This window comes from Diabrotica undecimpunctata, chromosome 8 (genome assembly GCF_040954645.1).
Source record: "Diabrotica undecimpunctata isolate CICGRU chromosome 8, icDiaUnde3, whole genome shotgun sequence".
Taxonomy (NCBI): domain Eukaryota; kingdom Metazoa; phylum Arthropoda; class Insecta; order Coleoptera; family Chrysomelidae; genus Diabrotica; species Diabrotica undecimpunctata.
In genome coordinates this window covers 72607720-72619816 of record NC_092810.1, presented here as the reverse complement: position 1 = coordinate 72619816, position 12097 = coordinate 72607720, and the positions used below count along the sequence as shown (strand labels likewise).

At 36.2% G+C, this 12097-nt stretch overlaps 1 protein-coding gene across 1 annotated transcript in view; it reads right to left on the bottom strand.

Annotated features, from left to right (window-relative positions):
• LOC140447689 (serine/threonine-protein kinase OSR1-like) overlaps positions 1-12097 on the bottom strand; it is a 186302-nt gene that overhangs the window by 56514 nt on the left and 117691 nt on the right. The window contains exon 5 of the mRNA XM_072540486.1: positions 702-846. Coding sequence (XP_072396587.1) covers positions 702-846 — 145 coding nt within the window. The remainder of the gene's footprint in view (positions 1-701; positions 847-12097) is intronic.

Genomic DNA, 12097 nt, shown 5'->3' with positions numbered 1-12097 from the left:
ATATTTAACGCTCACAATTGTACATTTAACATAAATATTCAAAAGTAATGTATTTATTTAGTTTATGCAGTTGTATCAAGTATCTAGTTTTAGTATATATACTATACAAAATAAAAAAATAAGTTTACATCAAAGTGTCGGTCTTGAAAAAAATTTTAACGATAAGACTACCAAAGAGAATTGAAATACTATTATAAAATAATACCTCAATCAACTATGGGAGAATATTTATTCTACCGGACAGAAAGAGAGAGGGCGGCAACTATTTTTTGAAGAAAAAATAGTAAAAACGAAACTGAAGGTTAAGGAATTAATATATTAATAAAAAAATTAAAATAAAATAATTATTTAAACATAAATTAATAAAGATGTGACGTTTATAACGTTACAAAATATTTTATGCCACGCGACCAAAAATTGCACGTTGTTAAGTTGATGCACGTACTACTTCCTCCTTCGATAAATTCTCTTATTTGAAACACTTGGAGATGCAGTTTGAAATATTTTAGAAGGCTAAAGCACAAAAGGTTAATAAGTCTAGGGTAAAGGCTAAGCGTAAAATTAGGCTAATAAGCCTGGAAGAGAACTTATAGAATGGAGTTAAATTCGTCGTTTTTAAACCTACATAATTTATTTTGTAATTAAAAAAAGCATGAGATTAAAATATCCGAAACTTATACTATATTACTCAAGACATTTACCTATGGATTTGTCCATTACTGTGAAAATATTCTAGGCCTTTCAATACTTCTCTAAGAACAGTGGCAATGGTTGCTTCGTCGAATACTCCATGTTTACAATTGGATGCCCTCATTTTATGTTTTATTATGTCCAATAAACTGCCTCCTACAATTATAAACAAATATATTAAATTAACATATACCGTTCTTTTGAATCAGAAGAACAAAACGGATTCAGAGCAGGACGATCCACAATAGATAGTATTTTCTGCTTATCCCAAATACTCGAGAAAAGAACACTGAGATCTCGAGAAGTGCATTTACTTTTAGTAGATTTAACAAAAGCATAAGAGACCGTGCCTGTTGCGAAATTGTGGGAAGTATTGGAGAAAACCAGTATCAGCGTTCCACTAATCGAAGCTATTAAAGATCTATATAACAACACAATATCAAAGGTTAAAATAGGAAATAAGGTTTCTAATGGTTTTCAGGTAACAAAAGGACTGAAGCAAGGTTGTTGTTATACTATTCAATATATATCTATCGACGAAGCACTCAGGCAATGGAAAAAGAAGTGTAAACGGATGTGGCTGTCTATTGGGGATGAAATGTTATACACGTTGCACTATGCAGATGAGCAGGTAGTTATTGCCCAAGACAAGGAAGACCTGGAGTATATGGCTAGAAAACTAATGGAAGAGTACAAAAAATGGGGCCTCGAAGTAAATTTACAAAAAAAGCAATATCTTTGCATAGGAGGAGAAAACATGCAGATGACCTCGACTTAGAAGACGGGAAAATTAAAAAATGCGATCAATGTATATATTCAATATATATATATATATATATATATATATATATATATATATATATAAAGACAGAATAACCAAAGGGAAACGTGTTATAGGTACATTGAAATCAGTAACGTGGCAGACAAATATAAGACCGGAAACGAAAAAAAGAATACCTATATAATACCATATTGAAACCAGTAATCGTCTATAGCTCAGAAGTATGGCAGTTATCACAAAAACTTAAAGGTAACCTATTGGCAGTTGAAATGGATTTTTGGAGAAGAGCAGCGGGAAAGTCTAGATTAGAACATATGAGAAATGAGGACATAAGGAATCAAATGAATGTACAAAGATCAATTATAGAAGACATCGAAAAACAACAATTAACATGGTATAGACATGTTAGACGTATGGGGGAAGAAAGACTACCAAAAAAAAATATTAGAATGGATACCACCAGAGAAAAGAAAACGAGGACGACCACCAACAACATGGATGCAAGGAATTTCAAAAGCAATGTCAGCAAGAAATCTATCTGAAGAAGACTGGCAGAATAGACAGGCTTGGCGAACGGGGACCCAAAGGCGGATTACGCTATGAACGGGATATATATATATATATATATATATATATATATATATATATATATATATATATATATATATATATATATATATACATATATATACATATTAGTTTTTATAGTTCTCAAAATGAAATCCAAAGGTCAAATATAACGTATTTTTAATTGAAATTTTGGTTTATAATTATAATAAAGTAAAAAATCGAGTGGAAGATTTCGAAAGCGGGCGTTAGCAAGAGTGAGGAAGAGGAACCACGAATATATTGATTTTTCATTCTAACCGAATAAATAAGAGAATATAGTTTTTCCAGAAATAAATCTGAACAAAACAAGTTATTTATTTAATTGCATTTGTAAATATTATTTATGGTGTTATATGGTATGGTGAATAATATAAATTAAAGAGTGGTGCATTGGAAATTATTCTGTAATATTTTTCAAATCATATTTACAACAGAAAGAAGGTTAACTAAAGAATTAGAAAAGTAATCGAAGAAACTAATTGATTTAATTTGATTGATTGGAAAAAACTTTCATCGTTTTTAATGTGGAAATATCCCCACCTGTATTTACCAACGCAGTCCTTCAGATACAGCCTAAATAGTGACCAGTTTATTCTTGTGAAGAGTTAGGGTATTCTATAAGTTCAAAAAGAAAAACATAAAAATGACAAAAATTATGATAATTAGCTAAGAAAGAATTACACAATAATAATACACCATAAAACCAAATATAAATTACTGAAATATATTCGGCAAAAAAAAACACTTACCCGGTTAATGAATAGGCATTAGAAGCATATTGTTGTCAATTTTCTGGATTCAAAAATGTAACAATGTGTTTAAGAATATTGTTCAGCTTATTAATCTTAAGATTGAGAAATGTAGCAATTTGTTTAAGCATTATGTTCAGTTTATTAATCTTATTTATCGTGTGTATTCGGTAATTAATAAACAAAATATCAAAAGGAATATCAAAGTTCTCGGCGCCAATAGTTATTTACATTATAAAAATATCTAGTGATTGTACATCCTCTTGATTTTTTTAAGTTTGTGTGGCAGTAGTTTGAAAATAAATAATCTAACTTCATAAGCCAGAATTTTTAATTTCTATTATTAAATGATTTCGGAATTATTACATTTCGAATTCTGAACTAAATTAAGACAATAATTATCAAATTAATCACAATTTTGAGTTTTTATAAAGAGAACAAAACTGCAAAAAATAGCATCAAAATTTGGAAATAAAAAAAGATAGACCTGTTGATCAACGACTAACTAGAATCGGAAATTCGCCATCATCACGTCTCTTATATAGTCCAAACTAACGATTTCTTTTAAATAAATTTGCTTATGTAAATATATATAATTGAAATTAAAAATTTTGAATAAAATCCTTTATAAAAGGTATATAAAAAACCCAGTTGGGCTATGTTGCATTGACAAAACGTTTTCGGAATAAATATTCCATCATCAGTGTCCTAAAATAGTATTTAACCACTTAATTAAAAAGAACATGAAAAGATTTAAGTTTTGACTAAGGTTAATGTAAAAGTGTGGTTAATACTTACAAATTAATACATGGATGTAGCCACTAAATATGTGGGTAAAAACCCTTTAAAAATTATTAAATAAGATTTGATCTACATTATGTCTAATTTACATTTAAGATGTTAAAGTTACCGTTGGATAGGTAACAGGGCGACATATGACTCTACATTAGTTGCGAGTCCTGAGACGGTATGTCTACGAGGACTTTGTCAAAGCAACTGATTGAAATGACAATTTTGGCAGGTTAAGACGGAAGTTATGACAGAGCAGTCAGTGTAACTGTATATGTCTATTTAAGACAGAAGCCAACGTTGTTTAAAAATTGTGAAAGTTGAAATAAAATGAAATTATAACAGTATCAACCATCAATGTTATTGTTTTAAATTATGTATGTTAAAATGTTATGTTATGTTATGTTATGTATGTTTAAAACAATAACATTGATGGTTGATACTGTTATAATTTCATTTTATTTCAACTTTCACAATTTTTAAACAACGTTGGCTTCTGTCTTAAATAGACATATACAGTTACACTGACTGCTCTGTCATAACTTCCGTCTTAACCTGCCAAAATTGTCATTTCAATCAGTTGCTTTGACAAAGTCCTCGTAGACATACCGTCTCAGGACTCGCAACTAATGTAGAGTCATATGTCGCCCTGTTACCTATCCAACGGTAACTTTAACATCTTAAATGTAAATTAGACATAATGTAGATCAAATCTTATTTAATAATTTTTAAAGGGTTTTTACCCACATATTTAGTGGCTACATCCATGTATTAATTTGTAAGTATTAACCACACTTTTACATTAACCTTAGTCAAAACTTAAATCTTTTCATGTTCTTTTTAATTAAGTGGTTAAATACTATTTTAGGACACTGATGATGGAATATTTATTCCGAAAACGTTTTGTCAATGCAACATAGCCCAACTGGGTTTTTTATATACCTTTTATAAAGGATTTTATTCAAAATTTTTAATATATGGTATACAGCCAAATACAGGAACTTTGTTTCCTTGTGGATTGAAATTAAAAAGTGTTTATTTTTGTTCGTATAATTTTTTACTATAAATTAGTAGTGGATTCCATTGTAGTTTTAGGTGAATTATTATCTCTTAACTTCTTTCCAAAGGTATTTCTACAGACATTTCTGTAGATGAAGTTTGAGAAACCAGAAATTAGTGAATAAACACAGGTCTGATTTGTTTTGAATTTTGAACACCCGCTATAAATTTGATTACATATAATTAAGTCTCTTCGTCATACATTTGAATTAAAATTTCACTAAGTAAATAATCCAAAATTCATATGAATATTCATGGACTTACATGTGTTTTCATGTGTAAACAATTTATTAAAAAACAAAACGTATGATCATGCTTAATTTGTTAACATTATAATTACTATTATTACGTGGACTAATACACGTCTTACTCCTAATAATATAAAATTATTAGTAAAGGTGTACTTAAAAAATAATTTACAATAAACGTGTTTGACAATTCCATGGAAATTAAATTTTATTATCAAAATGATTAATTTACGCCAAACCACTGAAAGTTGATCAGTATCGTTCATTACAGAGCTGCATAACGATACCTTCATTTTAATACCATGTATAAGAGAAATTTTGCACGAGAACGAAAAACTAATTATTGCACAAATAACAGGACTAAATGTATACCGTAAATTTGTGATATTTTGTAAAAGCACAATTATAATGGCATGTAAAATACAAAGAACTTCTAATACCTACCTGTCATTAATATTTATACATATAAGATCAAATACGTGAAATTAGAACTAAAATAAAGTGAAGAGAGAATGCGAAAAAAACCTCCAAAATAAATGTTTTATAACGTAATAAACTTTTAAGTTTATTATTTAATTTTTTATTTTTAAACAGATTTAATTTCTTATTTCGATATTTTGTTAAGTTTTGTACATTAATAAATCATCATCATATCATAAAGCTTCTAAATAACCTAGGATACCGTTAAGACTACCCAAGAATTCTAATATTTTCAATCAAATTCGGAAACACCTTGCCAATTCTATTTTATTCTACGTGTGTTTCGGAAATTCAAGTTTACCCCATGGGGAATCCAAGTTCACCCAATTCAGAGGTCATCTTTATCATAGTTTATCCCGTTGGGAATCGAATTTTCTCCCACTTTTAAGGCGACATTTATCCCATTACGGATAATAGGAAAAGTTCCTCCAAATTCGGATGCCATCTTTGTCACAGTTTCTAAGTTTTGACGTGACAACGTCTTAAATTAGGTTGTGGCTCGGAGTCATTCATGAAAAAGTGTAACGCCCGCTCACGTCTGTTACGATGAGTCACCGAACGAGAGAGAGGCCCGCCGGACCGGCGAATGCCTTGCGTCTCTCTCCCACTCAAACATGATCGGTCCGCTGCGCGCGCAGCACTAGAGAATTAGGCGCGTTGAATCGGTGCGCGCTTGTGTCTCTGTCTTTCTCGAGCGTTCAAGGCACATTACAGCAGAAACACTTCCTTTCATTTCATATTTCTCCTATCATCGTCCTATCCTCAACAAAATCACTCAAATAGAAATTAGTTAAGTTTAAGTTTACATGTACAATGTTTTAGTAAACAAAATATATTTCTATAGTTAAAATTTGTGCAATTCTTATTTTCATTCAATTCCTTGTTCCTATTGTGCAATTTAATAATATTCATATTGTTACGTAAAAATATGAGTCATAGTTTTAACCTGTAAACATGTTTTTATTCTAATATGTTGTAGAGTTTACGAGAGGCCTCGATTTACCTGAGCGACCTTCCAGAACCGATGCGAGGGAAATCCAGTTTGCCTTTACCGTTTCGACATCGAAGGTTTTAGACTATTCGAGATAACGGCACTGGTATATAATAACGGAACTTTATTTGGAAGGGACAGTTAATTCTCAACACCCGCGCTCGCGAATTTGTTACGTACGAATATAATAAATTATTGTCAGATAAGTTAATATAAATAAAGAAATAAATTAAATCCGTAAGTGTTATAAATATTGAACCTTTTAATAAATTCACAACAAATGGTGGCAGAAGTGAGATCGAACATAAATTAGACTTATAATAATAATACAAGTGAATATTTGTAAATTGTGAAAATGACGACGATTTATGAGCTGACAGTGACTAATTTAAGAAGACATCTTGAAGACAGAGAATTAGCTTCTACCGTAAAAAAGGCTGAGTTAGTCCAACGACTAAAGAACGCTTTGCTAGAAGAAGGACTAGATCCAGAGACTTATATATTTGAAGATGCTGTCATCTCGTCGATTTCGAAATTAGAGAGCAAAGTTTCCGGCGACATCGCTTCTTTGGAAGACAAAGTTTCTAACGAGATTTCTTCGCTGGAAAGCAAAGTCTCTGCTAATATCTCTTTGGAAATCTCTAAAGTAACTTCTGAGATGTCTGCCCTCGACAATAGAATGTCTTCGCTAAAAAACCAAGTTGCTGCCGATATGTCGGCCTTCGAAGAAAAGATTAAAGAGATAGAAAGGAAGATGGAGGAAACCGGGACAACAGAGAGAGGAAACAATCCAATTACAGTGGAGACAAAAGAAGACGAGACGAAATGTAAGTTGGAAACACGACCGAAATTTGAAGGAAGTGGAGGTACTGTCCATGTGAAAGTCCCAACTTTCGACGGAAAATCATCATGGAACAACTACATGAAACAGTTCGAATCAGCCGCAAGAGCAAATGGATGGTCTGAAAAAGAAAAGGCTGTAAACCTGACTATCGCTCTTCGAGGAGATGCCTTAGATGTGCTTCAGACCATAGCCGTAGAGGAGACCGATGATTTCGAACAACTGAAGAAGAGGTTAAATATGCGATATGGCCACGAACATTTGGAGCATGTATATCAGTCACAGCTTAAAAATCGTAGACAGAAGAAAGATGAGGCTCTTCAAGAATATGAGGTAGATATTGCCAGATTAGTACGATATGCTTATCCAACAGCTCCCGAAGACATGATGGAAAAATTGGCCGTTCAAACGTTTATTGATGGTCTTCGTGATCATGAAATGCAGAGAACACTACGATTAGCTCGTCACAAGACGCTGGTTGATGTCTTATCCGCCGCCCTCGAATACGAGTCAGCTACGCAGGCCTCTGGCGGGTACAGTAAAGTTAGGACTGTAAAAGAGGAAGGAGATGAAGATAAACTTGACCAGCTCTTTAATTTGATGAAAAGCATGACATGCAAGAAAAAGAAGACCATAAAATCAAGAAACTCACCATTAGGAAAACCAGGACGAGTCAACCTTAGAGGGGCAGCTTCGACCCGGAACTCTTCCAAAGACCCTCTTATACTAATAGCTTCTTTGAAATGTCGTGAAGATAGTGTATATGTAGATGGAGACATAAATGGTAAAAAGCATACGTTGTTGGTGGATACCGGAGCGACCAGAACCATTATACGCCCGACAGTTATAAACAGCCGAAAGAAACTGTTACCAACGAGGTTGCGACTTCGGACCGCTACAGGTGAAAATGCTAACATTCATGGAGAAATCCAGGTACAATTGGGAATTGGAGCAGAAAAGTTCGTCCACACTGTTATAGTTGCTGACATCGAAGAGGATGTTATATTAGGAATGGACGTAATGAATATGCATGGATTCCAATTGGATTTTAAGAATAAGGTAATCAAAGTTGGCAACGAGGAGGTATTTCTCCATCCACATAATGACAACACTGTGCAAGCAGCCATTACAGAAGATACAGTCGTGCCTGCGAGAAGCGAAACGATCATAGTAGCGCAGCTACAGGGATTTGTGGACGAAGGGAGACCTGTTATGATGGAGCCTTGGAACCACGACGATGAGGTTGGCCGTGGAATCATAATTGGAAAGGAATTGGTGACTTCGGCTAAGGAAATTCCTGTGAGACTTATCAATGTCAACGACTACCCAGTGACCATAAAGAAAGAGACAAAAGTAGGAACTTGTGTACCTGTGACATCCATAATCCGTCAGGCGACAACATCTGATAATTCCAACGACAAATTCGACCAAATGGTTGCAGTTGCAGGACAGTCTCTAAATCAGATGGAGAAAAAGAAATTAAGGGAATTTCTTCGGCAGTATCGTGATATTTTCGTACCGAAAGGAGGAAAGACGGGAAGAACTACCGTTGTTAAGCATAAAATTGATACTGGTAATGCTAAGCCAATTCGTCAAACAGCTCGACGATTACCACAGGCGAAAAGAGAGGAAGCTGAAACGATTGTTCAGGAAATGAAGAAAGACGGGGTGATAGAACCTTCTACGAGCCCATGGGTCTCTCCGGTGGTCCTGGTTAAGAAGAAAGACGGAACGACGAGGTTCTGTGTGGATTACCGTTTGCTGAACAACGTTACCAAGAAAGATAGTTATCCTCTGCCTCGGATCGATGACACATTGGACACATTGGCTGGAAGTAAATTATTTTCTACTTTAGATTTGAAGTCTGGATACTGGCAGGTAGAAATGGACCCAGTCGATAAAGAAAAGACAGCCTTCACCACAGGATCTGGATTGTGGCAATTCAACGTTATGCCATTTGGACTTTGTAATGCTCCTGCGACATTTGAGAGGCTTATGGAAAATGTGTTGAGAGGGTTATCTTGGAAAACATGCCTGGTTTATTTAGATGACATAATCGTCTTGGGGGAGACATTCGAAAATCATTTGAGGAATTTAGAAAACGTTTTTAATCGACTTAAAGCTGCCCAATTGATGCTAAACCCCAAGAAGTGCCAGCTATTTCAAAGTAAAGTCAATTATCTGGGTCATATAGTCAGTAAAGAAGGAGTGGCCGTGGATAAGGGAAAAATCGATTCCATTAAGGAATGGCCAAAACCAACTGACAAACATCAAGTGAGAAGTTTTCTTGGACTATGTACTTACTACCGGAGGTTTATTAAGAAGTTTGCAGATATCGCTAAGCCATTAACGCGACTTACAGAGGAAGCAAGAGAATACCGCTGGGATATAGACTGCCAAAATGCCTTTGAAACGTTGAAAAAGCATTTAATAACAGCACCAATTTTGGGGTATCCACTGCCAGAAGGAGAGTTCATCTTAGATACGGATGCAAGTAATGTGGGAATTGGAGGAGTGCTGTCTCAGATTCAAGGAGGACAGGAACGAGTCCTCGGATATTTTAGTAAAGTTCTTTCAAAACCTGAGCGGAATTATTGCGTCACGAGAAGAGAACTTCTAGCAGTAGTTAAATCAGTAGAGCACTTCTATCAATACATCTATGGCAGAAAGTTTCTAATCCGAACCGACCATGCCGCCCTTAAGTGGTTGATGCAGTTTAAGAATCCAGAGGGTCAGATAGCCAGGTGGATCGAACGACTCCAAGAATACGATTTTAAGATTGAGCACCGGGCCGGAGTTAGCCACAGAAACGCTGATTCTCTTTCCAGAAGGCCATGCTCAGCAGAGTGTTCCCACTGCAACAAAACGGAATCCAAGGAAGCAGCAGTGCTAAGAACGACGATTGTCAACAACGACTGGACGCCTACTAAGATCAGGGAAGAACAAGAGAGAGATCCAGTTATACAAAAAATCCGAAAATGGAAAGAGGAAAACCGTCGACCACCTTGGCAGGAAATATCAAACCTATGCTCAGTAGTTAAGACGTATTGGGCCCAGTGGGACTCATTTATCATCGAAGATGGCTTGCTTAAACGAGTCCTGGAAAATGATGACGGTTCAGAGAAGAGAAGACAGTTGGTGATCCCAAAGAGCAGAATAGCCGAAGTACTTCGTCAGTTACACGACAGTCCATCGGGAGGGCATTTTGGTGTAAGGAAAACCCTTCAGCGAATTCGGGAACGGTTTTATTGGATGAACAGTTCCGACGACGTAAAAGACTGGTGTAAGAAATGTACTATTTGTGCTACGAGTAACGGGCCTCACCGAAAAAGGAGAGCTCCTATGAGACAATATAATGTTGGAAGCCCGTTTGAAAGAATAGCTTTGGACATCGCTGGGCCATTTCCAGAAAGTGAAAATGGAGGCAAGTACATGCTGGTAGTAATGGATTACTTTACTAAGTGGGTCGAGATTTACGCACTTCCCGACCAGAAGGCCGCCACCGTTGCAGATAAGTTGATCCAAGAATATATCAGCCGATTTGGAGTGCCTTTGGAGATACATAGTGACCAAGGCAGGAACTTCGAAAGCGATCTATTCCAAGGAATATGTGATAGACTAGGCATGAAGAAAACAAGAACTACCGCGTATCATCCGCAATCGGATGGTATGGTAGAACGAATGAATAGGACAGTTGGCAAGTATTTGACAAAGATGGTGTCCGATCATCAGCGAGACTGGGACCAATACCTTCCGTTCTTCACAATGGCCTACAGATCTGCTGTTAACGAATCAACAGGCCAGACACCAGCCAAAGTCCTATTCGGACGCGAAATGCGACTACCTTGTGATCTCGAGTTTGGATGTAAACCTGGAGAAGATGTAGCAGGTGAAGATTATGTGATCGAATTACGAAGAAGAATGGACGATGTACATGAGTTGGTCCGTTCCCACCTTCAGATCGCTAGCGACAGAATGAAGAAACGGTACGATACACAAGCCGAAAAGGGTTGCTTTAAGAAGAACGACAAAGTATGGCTGTATAATCCCAAGAAGCGAAAAGGTTGTTCTCCCAAATTCCAGCAGTTTTGGGAAGGTCCATACCTCATTATGGAGAAGATCAACGATGTCATCTACCGAATAAGCAAGATTCCGAGGGGAAAGCCGATGATAGTACACCATAACCGGTTGGCGTCTTTCGAAGGTGACCACGACGTAGATGAAGAAGTGGAAGTAAACCAAGTCCAAGACGTGTCTGACCTCACGTTTGAGGAATTCATGGGTGCCTATGGAGGTACCGGTAAAGCAAGACATGGTGTTACCACTGAAGAAAAGCAAGATCTACTCGCGCTCCCCGATGACTACTCGCTGGCCCTTACCATCCCGGCCAGTATCAAAGACGCACCAGGGTTGGCATCCGTCTTTCGAAGGAAGTTTGGTCGAGTTGCAGAACTTCAATGCCAGGTGCCAGCTCCCGGTAAAACCTTGAAACTCCAAGTTGCATCACGTTACCTTTTCTACCTGGTAACAAAAGACACTGCCCGTGACCAACCTACCTACCGAGATGTGTGGGAAGCCTTACTTCAATTGAGAGAGCACGTACTAGAGTCCGACGTGCAAAAGTTAGCCATGCCAAAGTTGGAGTGCCGCCAATTAGATTGGAGGGTTATCCGAAATATGGTGGAGGAGATCTTCAAAGACACCGAAGTCCAGGTGTTAGTCTGTTGCAATCCGCTAAGTACCTTGTGCGGAGAGAAAACCGTCCCTTGTCATTTTTATACAACTGGAAGTTGTAAAAGAGGGTCCAGTTGCCGATACCAGCATACCGTTCCAGTTCTAGTCCCGACAAGGTTCCAGGAG